At 40.6% G+C, this 18,677-nt stretch overlaps 1 protein-coding gene across 2 annotated transcripts in view; it reads left to right on the top strand.

Annotated features, from left to right (window-relative positions):
- Window positions 1-18,677, top strand: part of SLC28A3 (solute carrier family 28 member 3) — a 61,309-nt gene that overhangs the window by 26,495 nt on the left and 16,137 nt on the right. Inside the window, exons 3-10 of one of the 2 annotated variants that reach the window (XM_082695222.1) lie at window positions 7,355-7,437; window positions 10,257-10,348; window positions 11,149-11,338; window positions 12,419-12,563; window positions 13,850-13,963; window positions 14,548-14,625; window positions 16,906-16,986; window positions 18,415-18,495. In XM_082695222.1, coding sequence (XP_082551348.1) covers window positions 7,355-7,437; window positions 10,257-10,348; window positions 11,149-11,338; window positions 12,419-12,563; window positions 13,850-13,963; window positions 14,548-14,625; window positions 16,906-16,986; window positions 18,415-18,495 — 864 coding nt within the window. The remainder of the gene's footprint in view (window positions 1-7,354; window positions 7,438-10,256; window positions 10,349-11,148; window positions 11,339-12,418; window positions 12,564-13,849; window positions 13,964-14,547; window positions 14,626-16,905; window positions 16,987-18,414; window positions 18,496-18,677) is intronic. The other variant, XM_082695223.1, reaches the window with a different exon arrangement.

The raw sequence follows: 18,677 nt of genomic DNA, 5'->3' as shown, positions 1-18,677 counted from the left end.
GGAAATAATGAGGATCAGAGCAGAAATCAATGAAATAGAAACCAAAAGAATAGCAGAGCAAGTCAATAAAACTAGGAGCTGGTTCTTTGAAAGAATTAATAAAATTGATAAACCTCTGGCCTGACTTACCAAAAAGAAAAGAGAAAGGACCCAAATTAATAAAATCATGAATGAAAGAGGAAAGATCACAACAAACACCGAAGAAATAAAAACTATTATAAGAACATACTATGAGCAACTATACACCAGCAAATTTGACAATCTGGAGGAAATGGATGCATTCCCAGAGACGTATAAACTACAAAAACTGAACCAGAAAGAAATAGAAAACCTGATTAGACCCTAACTCCACAGTAGGGAGATTGAAGCAGTCATCAAAAATTTCCCAACAAACAAGAGCCCAGGGTCAGATGGTTTCTCAGGGGAATTCCAACAAACATTGAAAGAAGAATTAATACCAACTCTCCTGAAACTGTTGCAAAAAAATAGTAATGGAAGGAAAACTTCCAAACTCATTTTATGAGGCCAGCATCACCTTGATCCCAAAACCAGACAAAGACCCCATCAAAAAGGAGAATTACAGACCAATATCCTTGATGAACATGGATGTAAAAATCCTCACCAAAATAGTAGCCAATAGGATCCAAGAGTATATTAAAATGAATAATCATTCACCACAACCAAGTGGGATTTATTCCTGGGCTGCAAGGCTGATTCAACATCTGCAAATCAATCAATGTGATACAATACATTAATAAAAGAAAGAACAAGAACCATATGACACTCTCAATAGATGCTGAAAAAGCATTTGACAAAGTACAGCATCCTCTCTTGATCAAAACTCTTTACTGTATAGGGATAGAGGGTACCTCAATATCACTGAAGCCATTTATGAAAACCCACAGCAAATATCATTCTCAATGGGGAAAAACTGATAGCTTTTCCCCTAAGGTCAGGAACATGGCAGGGATGTCCACTCTCACCACTGCTATTCAACATAGTACTAGAAGTCCTAGCTTCATCAATCAGACAACAAAAAAGAAATAAAAGGCATCCAAATCAGCAAAGAAGAAGTCAAACTCTCACTCTTAGCAGATGATATAACACTTTATGTGGAAAACCCAAAAGACTCCACTCCAAAACTGCTAGAACTCATACAGGAATTCAGTAAAATGTCAGTATACAAAGTCAATCCATAGAAATCAGTTGCATTTCTATGCACCATCAACAAGACAAAAGAAAGAGAAATTAAGGAGTCAATCCCATTTACAATTGCACCCCAAACCATAAGATACCTAGGAATAAACCTAACCAAAGAGGCAAAGAATCTGTACTCCAAAAACTATACAGCCCTCATGAACAAAATTGAGGAAGACACAAAGAAATGGAAATATGTTCCATGCTTATTGATTGGAAGAACAAATATTGTGAAAATGTCTATGCTACCTAAAGCAATCTACACATTTGATGCAACCCCTATCAAAATACCATCAATTTTTTCAAAGAAATGGGACAAATAATCCTAAAATTTATATGGAACCAGAAACAGACCCCAAATAGCTAGAGGAATGTTGAAAAAGAAAACCAAAGTTGATGGCATCACAACTCCAGGCTTCAAGCTCTATTACAAAGCTGTCATCATCAAGACAGTATGGTACTGGCACAAAAACAGACACATAGATCAGTGGAACAGAATAGAGAGCCCAGAAATGGACCCTCTATGGATCCTGCATGGTCAATTAATCTATGGTCAATTAATCAGCTCTATGGTCAATTAATTTTCAACAAAGTGGGAAAGAATATCCAATGGAAAAAAGACAGTCTCTTCAACAAATCGTGTTGGGAAAATTGGACAGCCACATGCAGAAGAATGAAACTGGACCATTTGCTTACAGCACACACAAAAATAGACTCAAAATGAAAGGCCTCAATGTGAGAAAGGAGTCCATCAAAATCCTTGAGGAGAACACAGGCATCAACCTCTTTGACCTCAGCCTCAGCAACTTTTTTCTAGAAATATCATCAAAGGCAAGGGAACCAAGGGAGGAAATAAACTATTGGGACTTCAACAAGATCAAAAGCTTTTGCACAGCAAAGGAAACAGTCAACAAAACCAAAAGACAACTGACAGAATGGGAGAAGATGTTTGCAAACGACATATCAGATAAAGGGCTAGTATCCAAAATCTATAAAGAACTTATCCAACTCAAAACCCAAAGAACAAATAATCCAATCAAGAAATGGGCAAAAGTCATGAACAGACATTTCTGCAAAGAAGACATCCAAATGGCCAACAGATATCTGAAAAAGTGCTCAACATCACTCGGCATCAGGGATATACAAATCAAAACCACAATGAGATACCACCTCACACCAGTCAGAATGGCTAAAATTAACAAGTCAGGAAATGACAGATATTGGCAAGGATGTGGAGAAAGAGAAACCGTCCTACACTGTTGGTGGGAATGCAAGCTGGTGAAGCCACTCTGGAAAACAGTATGGAGGCTCCTCAGAAAGTTGAAAATAGAGCTACCCTATGACCCAGCAATCACACTACTGCATATTTACACTAAAGATACAAATGTAGTGATCTGAAGGGGCATGTGCACCCCAATGTTTATAGCAGCAATGCCCACAATAGTCAAACCATGGAAAGAACCTAGACATCCATCAGCAGATGAATGGATAAAGAAGATGTGGTATATATATATATTGTGCAGCCATCAAAAAATGAAATCTTGTCATTTGCAATAACGTGGATGGAACTAGAAGGTATTATGCTAAACGAAATAAGTCAGTCAGAGAAAGACAATTATCATATTATCACTCTGATATGAGGAATTTGGGAGGCAGGGCAGGGGTTCTTGGGGGGAAGGGAGGAGAAAAAATGAAACAAGATGGGACCATGGAGGGAGACAAACCATAAGAGACTCACGAAACAAACAGGTTGCTAGGGGGTGTGGGGGGGAGAGATAAGGTGACTGGGTTATGGACATTGGAGAGGGTATGTGCTATGGTGAGTACTGTGAATTGTGTAAGACTGATGATTCACAGACCTGTACCCCTGAAGCAAGTAATACATTATATGTTAATTTTTATAAAAGATAAGACATGGGGGAATATTAAATGTGTATTGCTAATTAAAAGAAGCAGTCTGAAATGGTTACATACTGTATGATTCCAAGTGTATGACAAAGGAAAAGGCAAAACCAGTGAAGACAGTAAAAAGACCAGAGGTTACCAAGAGGTGGGGAGGGACATGTGGGCAGAGCACAGAGGATTTGGGGGCAGTGAAACTACTCTGTGGGATACTATTATGATGGATACATGTCCTTGTGCATTCATCCAGACCCACAAAATGTATAACACCAAGAGGGAACCCTAATGTAAACTATAGAATTTGGGGGCTAATATGTCCATGTAGTTTCATCAATTGCAACAAATTTACCACTCTAGTAGGAAATGTGCTAATGGGAGAAGCTATGCATGAGTAGCGTCAGGGAAATTTCTACTTTCTCCTCAATTTTGCTGAGAACTGAAACTGCTCTTTAAAAAATGAAGTCTAGTGGACTCTGAAAAACAATCTGAGAGTTTTGAAGGGGCGGGGGGTGGGAGGTTGGGGAAGCCGGGGGGTGGGTATGGTGCAAAAACAATGAATTGTTATGCTGAAAAGAAATTTTAAAAATGAAGTCTCTTTTTAAATTGTTTCACAAAACAATCAAAAACAAAAAAATTAGATTTTTTTTTATTTTTATAGAAGAGAATATAAAGAGCAAGAAGGAGCCACTGGGTTTGCAACAATGGTTCTTAGGTGATCTTGGCAGCAATCATCCCAGTAGAAGTCTGAGTGAGTAGGATGTGAGGATCACTAAAAATAAAGGCAATTCTTTCAAGTGGTTTGTCTGTGAAGGAAAGGAGGGAAGGTAGATGTTGACCCCATGACTATGGGGTCAAGAAGATTTTGTTGTTATTATCATTTTTGGTTGTTGTTGTTAGTTTGTTTGTTTGTTTGTTTTTAATTTTTGATGCTAAATCTTTATTTCACTTTAAATTTTATAAATAATTTTTTTCAAGTGCTATTTTTAACATTTTTTAAAGATTTTATTTATTTGACAGACACAGATCACAAGTAGGCAGACAAGCAGACAGAGAGAGAGAGGAAGGGAAGCAGGCTCCCTGATGAGCAGAGTCTGATGCAGGGCTCGATCCCAGGACCCCAGGATCCTGACCTGAGCCAAAGGCAGAGGCTTTAACCCACTGAGCCACCCAGGCGCCCCTGTATTTAACATTTTATTTAATTTATTTAATTTTGCACTAGCTTGTTAGGAGATTATATTCTTTGGCTCATTTTATAGCGGATAAAAAATAAGAACATCAAATTGTATAAAGCCATTTCAGTATAAACTCAGGGTGCAATTGTTTCGCAGAATTCGTAAGTTTAGCCCAATTGCTATACTTCTTTTTCTTCTTACGTAATGTTAGTCACCACACGGTACATCATTAGTTTTTGATGTAGTGTCCCATGATTCATTGTGTGCATATAACACCCAGTGCTCCATGCAATCTGTGGTTTGTTTTAAAGATGGAGACAGGTTCTTACTATGGCAGCACATGTACTAAAATTGGAGAGACAGAAAGAAGATTAGCATAACCCCTGCACAAGGATGACATGCCCATTTGTGAAGCATTCCATATTTTTAATACCAAAAAACCATAAGCTGATTAAAAAATGGGCAGAAGACATGAATAGACCTTTCTTCAAAGAAGACATCCAGATGGCCAACAGACCCATGAAAAGATGCTCAACATCACTCATCATCAAGGAAATCCAAGTCAATACCACAATGAAATATTACTGCACACCTGTCAGAATGGCTAAAATCAAAAACACAAGGAACGACAAGTGTTGGCAAGGACGGGGAGAAATAATGAATCACTGAACACTACATCAAAACCTAATGATATACTATATGCTGGCTAACTAAAAAAAACCAAACAAATAAATAAATAAATAATAAAATTTTTAAAAAGAAAGATGAGGAGAAAAAGGAACCCTCAAGCACTGTCAGTATAAATGCAAACTGGTGCAGCCACTGCAGAAAAGAGTATAGAGGTTCCTCAAAACTTTAAAAAGAAAACTGCCCTGGGATCCAGTAATTGCACTGCTGGGTATTTATCCAAAGAATACAAAGAGATACATGCACCCTTATGTTTATTGCAGCATTATTCACAATAGCCAGACTATGGAAGCAGCCCAAGTGTCCATCGATAGATGAATGGATAAAGAAGAGGTGATATATATATCCTATATATATGTAATATATAGCATTATTATTGGGCTATTAAAAAAAGAGTGGAATGCTGCCATTTGCAACCACCTGCATGGATCTAGAAAGTATAACGTCAACTGAAATACATCAGTTGAAGAAAGACAAATACTATATGATCTCACTCATATGTGTAATTTAAGAAACAAAACAAATGAACAAAGAAGAAAAGAGATATACCAAAAAACAGACTTAGCTATAAAGAGATGGTTACCAGAGGGGCGGTGGGTGGGGGAACGGGTGAAATAGGGGAAGGGGATTAAGAGTATACTCATCATGATGTAAATAAGCAGATGTAGTATGTAGAGAATTGTTGAAGACTATATTGTACACATGAAATTAAAATAAAAATGTATGTTAATTATATTAAAATTAAAATTTTTATTTTTTTATTTGTTTATTTGACAGAGATCACAAGTAGGCAGAGAGGCAGGCGGTGGGGTGGGGGGGAAGTAGGTTCCCTGCTGAGCAGAGAGCCTGACGGGGGGCTCAATCCCAGGACCCTGGGACCATAACCTGGACCGAAATCAGAAGCTTTAACCCACTGAGCCACCCAGGTGTCCCTAAATTAAAATTTTTTAAAAAGAAAAATGTCTATACCAATCTGATAAGTAAAAATAAACAAACAAATAAATAAAATGGGAAATGTTTTGGGGGGACATAGAACAGTTAATGTCAGACATCCTATAGAGAACAGGTAACTTGAAATTTCACTGTAAAAAAATAATAATCATGACTATTTAAATCAAATATTTAACTATTTAAATCAAACTTTAATTATTGGCTAAGCTAGGGTCTCTTTTCTAGGGTCTCTTCACCTTCCTAATTCCTGGGGTCTAGCCCAGAAAATGAAGGTAGTCTAAATGAAGTGTATAATGGAGTTTGGCATCAAATGACTATATGATCTTTGAGAATCCTTTCAGCTCAGAGACATGCTTATAACTTTATTTTATTTTATTTTATTTTATTTTATTTTATTTTATTTTATTTTATTTTGAGAGGGGTGTGGCTAAAGAGAAAGACTCTTAAGCAGGCTCCATGCCCAGTGCAGAGCCTGATGCAGGGCTCAGTTTCACAACCCTGAGATCATGACCTGAGCCAAAATCAAAAGACAGACACTTAACCAACTGAGCTACCCAGGTGCCCCACTTACAACTTATTTCTAAGTTCTCACACAGTCCAGACAATCAACGGCTACCTGGGATATGACAGAAAGTAAAAGCTGACATTTGACATTATCCCTCCTAGAGTATGTTCAAAACTCTTCCATGTCTGCATACTTCCTTGCCACCTTCCCTTGCCATGCTTACAATAGGTGGAACTGTTTGTTTGAGACATTATTGCAAAATGAAGGGAGGCAGAAAATCCTCTATGCTATCCTGAGAACAGAATAGGTCATGGATATTTAAAAGTTTGAATGATACATAGAAAGATAGCCCAAGTATATACTTCACTCCATTAATCAGAGCAAGGGTTTGATGAGAAAGGGAAATACTTCCAAACTTTAGCCCACTGATAGAAGGACCCTAGTTCCCAAGAGAAAGTTTATCAGCTCTTGGAGATCCTGGGCTTGGAGATCCATCTGCAGACCAAGCGTTGGACTGCCAGGAAAAATAAACTAGCCTTGGTCTTCGTCCTATGGAAACCAGGATTGGCAGAGTATAAAAGGAGATTTATGCAGCCTCTGAAATTGAGTTCATTTAACTCCTGCCTGAAAACAGAGCAGCGGTTGAATGACTGCAGTAGAGACAGGAAGAAAAAGTAGAGATATGAACCTATCCCCTAAAGAAAAGAAGGAAATACCAACAGCTCCTCTGGAAGAAAAAGGAGAGAGAAGTGTGATCCTGGATTTTTTGTGATAAAGGGGGAAATGTCTGCACAAGAAGATAATAGGAGCTATTTTCTTGCATAATAATTTTAAAAGAGCTTTTGTCAGTCCTTTGCCGAAATTCTGAGCAAAAGAGATGAGGGTCCATTATGCCCCGGCTTCTCACTATTCCATCTCTGCTGCAATGTTTGATTTCCAGGACGAAGAGCAAGTCACCATTGAGCAGGATTCTTTAAGAAACAAAGAAGATGAGGCGGATGACCCAGAGACACATCAAAAAGGGTACAGGTTGGGGCGCCTGGGTGGCTCAGTGGATTAAGCCGCTGCCTTCGGCTCGGGTCATGGTCTCGGGGTCCTGGGATCGAGTCCTGCATCGGGCTCTCTGCTCAGCAGGGAGCCTGCTTCCCTCTCTCTCTCTGCCTGCCTCTCCATCTACTTGTGATTTCTCTCTGTCAAATAAATAAATAAAAACTTAAAAAAGATGGATATTTTAAAAAAGGGTACAGGTTTAAATTAGAGGAGTAACCTTACTGACCTCCTATTTGGTTTTGTCACTTTGTTTTATCCTCACCTAATTTCAATCATTTATTATTATTCATTATCTATTACCACCACTACCACCCACCAACAGCATTTTCAGGAAAATTAACGCTCTATGATAATCACTGTGGTAAATTCAAACTGCTGATGTCCTCTGGGAACCCAATATCCAGGACAGTCTTCTAATTAAAGCCATAAATTACCAACTAATTGCTCCAGTCCATGCAAAAGTAGTTAATTCATCTTCTCAGTGTCAATCAATAAGCAATTGATTTCTCAAAACCCGATCCACATTAAGTCCCCACAAACTTGCTCTTACACTATAGTATCTTAAAGGTATTCCAAGTCCTTACTGCTCCATGAAGTAAGAGAGGCAAATTATTTTCTTTATTTTTTGGACCAGGAAAATGAAGCTCAGAGAAGTGACTTACTCAAGGTTAGTCAACTAGAGAGGAACAAATCTAACTTAACAATTTCAGCTTCTGATTCCTAGTCCAAGATTGTCTGGTTCGTCATAACTTTCAAGTATTTGTCAAATTTGTGAATGTCCATTTAAATTTTATTTAAAATTTATAAAAATTTTATTCAAATTTCTATGTCTCTGAGGAACTTTGTTTTTATGCATCAGAAGGTCTCTCTGGAGTTGGTGAGAATTAAGATTAAGAGCTCTTATCACCATCCGCATATTTACTACCTTAGAAACCTGAGCTTAGATCCATCTTTCATTTTACTCTATGGATCTCTGACCCCCAGGGGCTGAGAAACTGTCTTGGGTGGGTAGAGATACTCAGGTTTCCCCTAATGATAATGGGATAGAAGTAATCTCCAGGAGGACAGAAATGATCTAGTCAAGATTACCAAATGGCTGAAGCCTCTATTTTGAGCTACTTTAATTTACACAGTATAAGACTGCTGTCTTGGACCACACACACTCCATGCAATTAAAGAATCTGATTAACCCAACCTGAACTACATGCATGCGCCCAATTCAATGTTGCCTTCCACCTCTGCCACTTTGAAACACTACCAGAAATCGAAGACAATGGATCATCAGCCTTTCCCAAGTTCAGCCACAAAAACTCAGTCTTTACTGAACTTTTATTTCCTCCAAATCTTCTGGATCAGTGTTTGTAATTCACGCATATACATAACACCAAAGTTCTCATGATATAAAACTCATCATTACTATGTCTGATATGCTCTCATACATCCTATTTTTTCTTATTAAAGATGGATGTCCCGCACTGTGCTCTTCTTAATCCATGGATGGGTCCCAACCCACACTGGTGCAATACTGTTCCAGATAAGCAACATACACTAACATCTCATTTATCCAGTAATTCAACAAATGCCCATCAATAGCCTCATTCCCAAGGGTCCTAATGCTACTAGGCTCAAGTATATGCTCCTAGAAGTTAGCCTGTCAAGGTTTTATCACAAAATATGACCAAAGAAGACAGTAGGAGTAAAGCACAGAAGGATGCCTCTGTCCGAGGAGATGCAAGAAGGTGTTGTAGGAGTGAGGGGCTTTGGCTGTACACTGAAAGGTGCAGGGGGTGCCAAGACTTGTACACTCAGGCATAGCTGCTGCAAGATGGAGAAGTGGAGGGGAGGTCCCAGCTCAGGCCTGAGTCCTTTGAGATCCTGAAGATGAGGAATCTCCTCTAGGGACTAGAAGTGGCCTAGAAGTGGCAATGATTAAATGTATGAATAAATTCCTTCCTCCAGTAGGAAAAGAAGAGGTCTCCATTAGAAGGCACACTGAGGAAAGAGATGAGTGCGGGGAAGCCTGATTTCAGGGCAGGAATGGAGGGAACCAGGAGCACCCCAGGAGAAGTAGAAGACAGTACCATGTGTATGGTCTTGGGGCCTCTCCAAACTCACTGGCTGATGGATACTGTCCTCCCCAGCAGAAGTAGTCAATGCACATATTGCTCATTCACTACCTACCACCCCCTAACAAAGCTCTGGACAGAAACAAAGGCATGCCAACAATGCCAGAACTTTCTGGAAAGCTATCTTACAACCTGCTAGTTGGTAGCTCTGAAATCCACAAGATTCTTCTTTATATTTCAAGCATCCAGTGAAGTCTGTAGTCTCCCACTAAAAAAATGTGGTAAGCCAGGACAGGGAACAACTAACTTACTCAAACTGTATAAGACCAGAAGGGGTGAGAGTTTCTAAAATGAACATTTCATAACCATGGCTTAAAAGCTATCAAAGGCCCTCATAGTCCAGTGAGAAACACTCTCATCTTATGGTTTATTTTTGGCTTTTGGTTAGTTACCGTCTCCCCTGCTCTGTTTCCAGAAGCATGTTTTCTGCATTTCTGTAAGCCCTCGGGGCTTGGCACATCCACACAGCAAATGCTGATCCAAGCCATGGCTGATTATAGTCTTAAATGAGATGAGTATCCCATTTCTATTTTGCAGGACATACACTTCACCAATTTGTTCATTTGCTCGCTTGATTTACAAAGGCTCATCTAGCTCAGTATGTCGGTTTATTTCATGTTTTTGATATTTACTTCTGCCTGCCTTTTTGTTTTTGTGTTGTTACAGATATCTGGAAAGGAAATATGATACAGTTTGTGATTTTTATAAGAAACACAAAACCACCCTTTGGTACATCATCTGGGGCATCTTAATACTAGGTAATTAATGAAAGTAAGATGGATGCACGTGTCTTTTCATGAGAATTCCACAATTACTAGTTTTCTGTAGAAATAAAATACATCTTTTTAATCTTTCTGTTCCCCTGGACTTCAGTGAATCCAGAGAAGCAGAAATGTTAATCAAGAAGCCCTGAGTGATGGGTCTCACCTGTGGTTGCCTATGCAGACTGTTTCCCTTTTTGGTGTATGCTAATTATTCAGGTCCCCTACTCTTATGGCCTTCGTTGTTGTGACGGATTTAAGGGTTGGTTAATGCAAATCCAGGTAACTAGAAGACATGGTGATACTCACCAGGTGGGAGTCTAATTGCAGAGGGCAATCTAAGTGAAATTCATACTTCATGCAAATACAATGTGAGCAGGAGCCTAAGGTCATGTAGGCTGTTCCTCTTGCCTATCTTTGCAGATGAGCAGGTCCCCTATTTTGACTCCCTCCAAAGCAAAGTTTTCCACAGCCCATTTTGAAGAACACTCCTGTCTATAAAATGAGAACCCATGCACCCAAGTCCATTGGCATTAATTTAAAATCACTGCACCTCCAAGGTCAGTAGCTTGGTTGGTGGTCAGATAGCTGAAATAAGAACAGCAGCATTAAAAGCTTCCACTATACTGGGCCACCTAGTATTCTAGGCTTTTCAGGCCATGCAGTGAAGACCAAACAACTCTGCATTCAGTGTCTTCTTGGTTGAACCTCCCCTTGGCTGAGCCACGTCAGTGCTAGAGGCTGGTCAACAGCTTGGTGTGGGTGATGTACCCTGTCTGCACTCACTTTCTCAACAGGTTACCTGGCAATGGTGATTGCAGCTTGTGTGCTGAACTTTCAGAGAGCCCTTCCCCTTTTCGTGATCACCGTGGCCGCCATCTTCTTTGTGGTCTGGGATTATTTTATGGCCAAATACGAGCATCGAATCGATGAGTGCCTGTCTCCTGGCAAAAGGCTCCTACAAAACCAGTGGTTCTGGATGAAGTGGTAAATGTACCCAGTCCTCTTGTTGCATTTGAGAGGGAAGTTAGTCTTTTCCAACAGTGTTATAAAAATGCATTCTGAAATTGCTCCCTCGTTTATGGGCTATTGAAACTAGAAATAACCAAATTATAATGCCTTCATTTTACAAACAGGAAATCAACATCTAAATAGGGCAATGACTCACTCAAGATATGTTCAAATGTCCATACAAAATGCTTTAATTTCAAGTGCCACCAAATGATAAATTGTTGTGCAAGCAATGGGACAGTTCTGACTTGGGGAGGCAGCTTTCTGCTCGGGGCCTCTTTGAGAGGAAGACCCTGTGAATTATTAAAGCTAACTCTTTCCTATAGGGCCCCATGCCCTATGAGTGAGCGCTCAGGGCTTTTCCCTCTGCCTATTTCTGTGGAACCTCCTCTTCCTCCAGGTGGCTCTAAATGGATTGGACACAGGACAGGTTCTCCCCAGAGTGGCTCACAAGGGATATATCAGGAAAGTTCACAAATCCTTGGCCTAATAACACAGAATTGTGCAATCTCAACAAGCTTTCTGGCTCTGCCCTCTAAGCTGTGAGTCAAACTTGTCATACCCACTGGATCCTCCAAGGAGTCAGAACACATTCTGAAGTCCAACTTAGCTCTCTGAGGTTCAGTTGAAGTCCCCCATCTCCAGAGAACACATCTCAAGTTCTCCCCTAAAGGGAAAAAAGGTAAAACCTCTCTCATCTCCCAAAATGAAAGTGAGAACTCACAGCAGATCTCTCAAAGATATCACCAGACTTCCTTCTCTAAGTGTCCTTTCTCATCTCTCACCCCTTTGTATGTCCTTGAACTAGTGAAGAGCCCAAGAGTTGTAGAATGTGCTTAAGACCGTGCTTAATTTTTGTTTTAATTTTTTTATCTTTTGGCTATTTGCCTTTATAGCCACAACAAAAGAGGGTTTGCACAATATCTAGAAACATAACTTCCTGGTGCCAGGGTATGCTGCTCTTAATACATTTTTTTATTTGTTAGTTGAAATCTGCTCCAGATTTTCAGGTTAGCATATCAAATGATGTCAATGCCTCCTTTCTGATTCTCTTAGGGTGATTTGGACCTTACTGATCCTGGGAGTTATTTTCTGGCTGATCTTTGACACCGCCAAATTGGGCCAACGGCAGCTGGTGTCCTTTGGTGGGCTCATAATGTATATTATCCTGATATTTTTATTTTCCAAGTACCCAACCAAAGTAAGTGCGAAATCTATCTTTTTCAGCTTGTTCCCTCTTTTCTCCCCCTTCATGTCTAAATTGCTCAAAATAATGAGTGTGAGAGAATTTCACTGTTATTCAGTGTTTGTCTTACCTTGCTATTGCTACATTAAGTGGCTAGAGTGCCTTTCTTCAAAGCTTTCTTAGTGCTAGTACTCTCTCATTTCTCATTCTCAGTAATTTTCCAGTTACACCACCAGTGAGGTGTTCTCTCCTGCCAAGTCCAATTTCTACTCATGTACCCCACCTCCCTCCATCAAACACACAAAGAAAATTTATCTATTTTGATCCCGGCTTCGGGGCGCCTGGGTGGCTCAGTGGGTTAGGCTGATCCCGGTTTCCCCAGGCCAGTAAATAATCTAATATTCTACCACCAGATTCTGCCATTTATCAAATTTCTATTTGCAGGTTAGGTTATTTTACTGTAAAAATCTGTTCTTAACCAGTTTTGTTCCCACTGAATTCAATTCTCATTCTCATTTTATCAGCCTGTAACCAATTAAATGGGCAAGAATTCAGAGATATGGAAGCTTTCACTCACAATTCAGAATGGCAAACTCCAGAAGATTTTATTGGCTTTCTGAAAGGCTGACCCAAGAAAAACAAGTCACCTAGTAGGATTCAAAGTGCCTGCCCACCTCAGGTCAACATCTCCACTGGTATCTATACCTCCGATACCACAGTTCTTTGCAGCCCGCTCATCTCAGCACTGAAAATGAAAGCAGATGATTGTCCCTTCCTGCTGCACTCCCTGGCTCTGCACTAGAGTTAATTCCTTCCTTTTACAGTGAAATGGGAGCCCTCACGAGGGTGGAATTTCACTTAATTCACTTGAAAATTGTCAGATTAACAAACCTTGGGCACACAGAGAGATGCCATGTTCTGCCTTTCCATTTTCCAGACAGGGGAAGTAATTATATGTCTCTGACATTACAGCACAGCGAAGAGGACCCAATCCCTCCTCCTTTAATGGCCCCTCTAAGACTATTCTTTAAGTCTAAGTTATTTTATCATGATATAATGGGTACATACTCTCCAGGGACCGAAGCCCTCAAACTCAGGGTTTGAAAGGGGGAATGCAACCCTGAGATCTAGGGGCATGATTCTATCAAGAGATTCTCTGCTCACAACTGCTTTGGGCTCCCAAACTGTGGATCACTGGCCACATGTGAGAAGTTTCCAAGGAAATCGTGACCCTCTGGGCATGTATACTGAGCTTAGCATTCATTTTCTAGTAAGATCTCTCTCTCCATCTTTCTGCCTAGGTTTACTGGAGGCCTGTCTTTTGGGGAATTGGGTTACAGTTTCTTCTCGGGCTCTTAATCCTAAGGACTGACCCTGGATTTATGGCTTTTGATTGGTTGGGCCAACAAGTTCAGGTAAGTTGGGTTCAGATGAACATCTTGCTTATAAGTGCTTTTGACATTTGGCTATAATCCTCAAGACATGTCAGAAATAGGTTTCTTCATCTGCATGAGTTGACCCACATTTTTGTTTGTGTAGAATACATTAATCTGTCTAGTTTATTAATATTACATTTGCCCCTCCCCCATATCATCCATTGCACCACTCCCCTATCCCAAATGTCCCTTTCACCCTGGCCCAGAGGTGTCATACTTCTAAGATGGTTCCACAAACAGAAAAACAGCCTTTCTTCATACCAAGCGCTAACTAGTGCCGACTGCGTGCCATGTATGGTTTGCTGGAACAAACTGGCACACCTGGCTCCTTCTTGAGCCTCCTAGAGTCAGACTGAATGTCACTAATGACAGGAAATCTGTATGTGGGTATAGTTCAAAAATATTCTTCCATACCATCCATTGGAGCAAGGAAGACTACAAAAATCTACCTTCCATGTCTAACCAGCAAGTTTGCTGGGCTCCCCATCTGCAGAGCCTGGGAGGTCCTGTAGACACAATTCTGTGGTTGTAATGATCGTCTGCTTTTCCTTTCTTTAACTCAGACCTTCTTGGAATACAGTAACGCTGGTGCTGAATTTGTCTTCGGCGAGACATACACAGAGCACTTCTTTGCATTTAAGGTAAAACCAAATCCCTTTTTGAAGTAGTTACTTCCTTTTCAGTACCTTCTGGGTCTTTGTCCCAGATATTCTGATTAGACTATCTACTAGATATTAATATCTAATACCTAATTAATACTAATTAGATATTAATACTAATTAATATTAATACTACTATCTATTAGACATTCTGGTAGAAACTGACCAGAAACCAAATATACACCTGCCAGGTATGTCCTGGGTGGATATCACATCACTGCCTTTTCTCATTTATCAGATTTTTTCTGAAGTCAGTAGATTGCAAACATTTTTCTTGGTTACCATAGCATGGAGGGAAATAGCTATAAATCAGACATATACAAATACTTTTGAGGGGGCTCCTGGCTTTGCCTGAGATACTTCTGAAAAATCGTATGGGACAATACTATCTAAAGGCATCTGGGGAAGACACATCCGGTAGCTGGCAGTGATGAGGCATATGGCCACTGATGGCTTCCAGGCCTGGGATCAGTGACAGCTCTCTGCTCAGGAACCTTCTCCATCTCCCAAAAGGAGACAGCTGCTCACCCCATTAACCTCTCTTCTTCCAGAGCCATCTTCATGCTAAACCCTTCCTGTCTTTCCTTCAGCATAGCAGGCCTGGAGGCTGGGCCTTCTCCCAACCTAAGGAGGCACATTATGCTCCAGGGGAAAGGGAAGCTGGCCTCCGTGCACCCTCACAACCCCCAGGAAGCTCACTTTCCCCTGTGAAGACCCTACAAATACTCGTTGATGAGGCAGAAAGATGAATTCAGCTTTTCCTTCAGCATTCTTTTTTTGTGGTATTGTTATTCCTACGCTTCTAACTTATTTTCTCACTTAGGGACTCTTGAGTTTACCTCCAATCTACCCAGGCTTCAGTTGGGTCAACATTTATGCTGAATCTTTTTTTTTTTTAATTGCTGAGCCCAGAATTGGGAAAAACAAAGTCACAAGGAAGGTATAACTTGCTGCCCAGATTGTGCCAGTGTCTTTGGATACTTCCTACCCACCCACCTCCCTCTTCCCCCGAGCAGTGGCCTCTATCCTTTCTGCCAAAGCAGAATCCCCGTGGGAACATTCAAGAGATAAGCCCCTTTAATTCCCTGAAGCTTTCAGGAAGGCTCTGCTTGCCCATTAAAGCCAATAAAAGCACATAAGTGAGTGAGCTCTGAATAATGGCACAAATGTCTTTTAATATATATTATTAATAGATTTTTCTAAATTAGATCCTGTACAAATTGTCCTCGGTCATTCTATGCCTCTGGTGGCAGCTTGTCCCTGGTCATTTAACTGGGGAACAGAGGGAAAGGGGTACAGACGGGTAGGGGTATGGAGGGAGCCAGCCCACAGCTCCGTGTTCTCTGCGGGGTAGAAACTGTTCACTGTGGAAACACACGCTGCATCAAAGGCACACAAATAGCATCAGGGAAACAAGATCCAGAGAAAGACAATTGTGGTATCACAATTGAAACAAACTAAGTTTCCCAAGTTTACTATTTTAAGTGATTAAAAAAATCTATAAGTAAAATAATAATTATCTTAAAAGCTAAATGGGGGGCGCCTGAGTGGCTCAGTGGGTTAAGCCTCTGCCTTCAGCTCAGGTCATGATCCCAGGGTCCTGGGATCAAGCCCAGCAACAGGCTCTCTGCTCATCGGGAAGCCTGCTTCTCCCTCTCCCACTCCCCCTGCTTGTGTTCCCTGTCTCGCTGTCTCTGTCTCTGTGAAATAAATAAAATCTTAAAAATAAAATAAAATACAAAATAAACAAATGGGCACTTCCTTTATGATGCAGTGTATGGAAGCACCTACCATGCTCTATCTGATCTGTACAGCCTCTGTAAGGAAGGATCTGAGAAGCTCCTCACACTGTTTTGACCAGCATCCTCCGCTAATAAGGCTGTTTAACATCAGAATGTCAAGAACATCTGCCCATGGTCTTCAGCTTCTTGATCTAGTTATTACAAATTCCCCCAAAACTGTATTACTTCTCTGAGAAACTACAGTAAGAAAAGCTCATTATTGCAGAGAAACAAAAAATGTCACATTTCCTATGAAATATACTCAAGTGTATCCAGAGGAAATTCAAAGAAGGAAATGGCAGATGGGGTGCGCTGGCTGGTTAAAATGTCATTTAGTTCAAAATGACATTGATGATGATGATTTGGAGGATGTTTCGATGGGGGTAAGGAGGCAGAAAAATGACCTGATCTGAATCCTACTGATCCAACTGAGGCCAACATCAACCAATGATTGCTTTCATGCCCTCACCTTGCCCCCCAGGTCCTGCCAATTGTGGTTTTCTTCAGCACCGTGATGTCCATGCTCTACTACCTTGGCCTGATGCAGTGGATCATTAGAAAGGTACTGGGACTTGCAGAGGTTGGGTGACAAGTGTACAGCAGCGATTTTAGGGACAAAGTCTTAAATGCCTTTTATCCAGGTTTTCTCGAACAGCCTTACTGTTTGTACCAAGATTCACCACCACCTCCTCTTCCATCCCAAGTTATTAGACCCGAATCAAAAAAATCCTACATGGGGCCCTAAGGCGATTTCACCTTAGGAACTTCTAACAGGGCTTTAACTCGCTGTCAGTGGTTACTGGCTATCTTCCTAAAACCTTAGTAATTCGGAGCACATGCCCGTGGGGAGAACAGCATCCTTCCTTCAACCTGGCTGTGTTCCCTGAGCCTTACACAGAGTCCCTCCTTCTCCTCGGGACATTGCAAAAGTGGAGGCTCTTGGTCTAGGAGTTGCCAGAGGATCCAAGTAAGAACGGGAAGCTGCTTTGCGTTTCTGAGGGAGTTTGATAAGCACACACAAATTTAAAAAAAAAAAAGCCTGAAAAGTTCACCTCATTCCTGTCACCCCAGCAACTATCAGTCCTAGTACATTCGTGTTAAATCAGAGCATGAGGAAATGTGTGAGCTAGTTTGATTGCACACATGAGCCAGGCAGTGCATACAGAGTTTGGACACAGCCATAGCCCTCCTTTGATCCTTGAAAATACATAAAATAGAGGGAAGGAGGGATGGAGCAAGACAGGGAGAGCGAGCGAAAGAGAGAAACCAGAACACCAGCAAAATTCAAAATTTCAGCAAGAATGTGCCAGGGCCCATAATTTTCTGATTGTTGACTTCAACATTCAGCATTCATTTCTGTGCTCAGATCTAAGCAGAAAAGAAGGAGAGAATGCAACAGAAGGTCCCCATCCTGAAGCGGACACCACAGTCTCTAGTTGGAAGGGCCAGTACAGAAAGGGGACCATCAACCATGTTCATTTGAGAGTTCAGTAGAAAAAGCCAAACCTCAACTACATCCCACTGCTTCTTAGCTGGGTGATCTTAGACAAAATAACTAAACTGTTCTGTGCCTTGGATTCCTATTCTATAAGATGGCCATGATTATGAGACCTCCTTCAAAAGGCTATTATGATAATTAAATGTGTTCCCTGGATCAAGGACATAAAACAGTGCTTGGAATGCAGTGAATCTTATCATGACTGTTAGCGATTACTATGATTTATTACTCTTATAAAATGTTTCAGTAGACAATTGTTTGCCTATTGAATGTATGAATTCAAAATATATACAATGATTCAGACTTACCATTCACATAGGAGGACTGGATACATCCGCTCTGTAGACTAGATAACCTACACTCATTCTTAGCACCATCACAGGCCGGCCAACAATGGTGGAAGGTATTTTCCCCCCAAAGACTTTCATCCCTATTTTGAAGTATTGTGTATACAAAGAGCTCTTCGCTGACTTTGTCCCTTTACCTCTTTAGGTTGGATGGGTAATGCTAGTTACTATGGGATCATCTCCTATTGAATCCGTAGTTGCTGCTGGCAATATATTCGTCGGACAGGTAAGTTGTAATCTCAAAAAAGCAAAAACAAAACACCTGTTGAAATGTATACTTTTCCTAGAAAGCAGAATAAGTAACATAACGATATTATTGTTTTATAGTGTCAGGGGCAGGGTGTCAAAATAGGGAACCACCAGCACTGACAATGTCCAGATTCCAGAGAGAGAGAGAGAGAGTGTATG

This window comes from Mustela nivalis, assembly GCF_964662115.1.
Source record: "Mustela nivalis genome assembly, chromosome: 13".
Lineage (NCBI taxonomy): Eukaryota > Metazoa > Chordata > Mammalia > Carnivora > Mustelidae > Mustela > Mustela nivalis.
The sequence above is the reverse complement of the archived record's forward strand: the minus strand, read 5'-3'. Positions and strand labels throughout refer to the sequence as shown.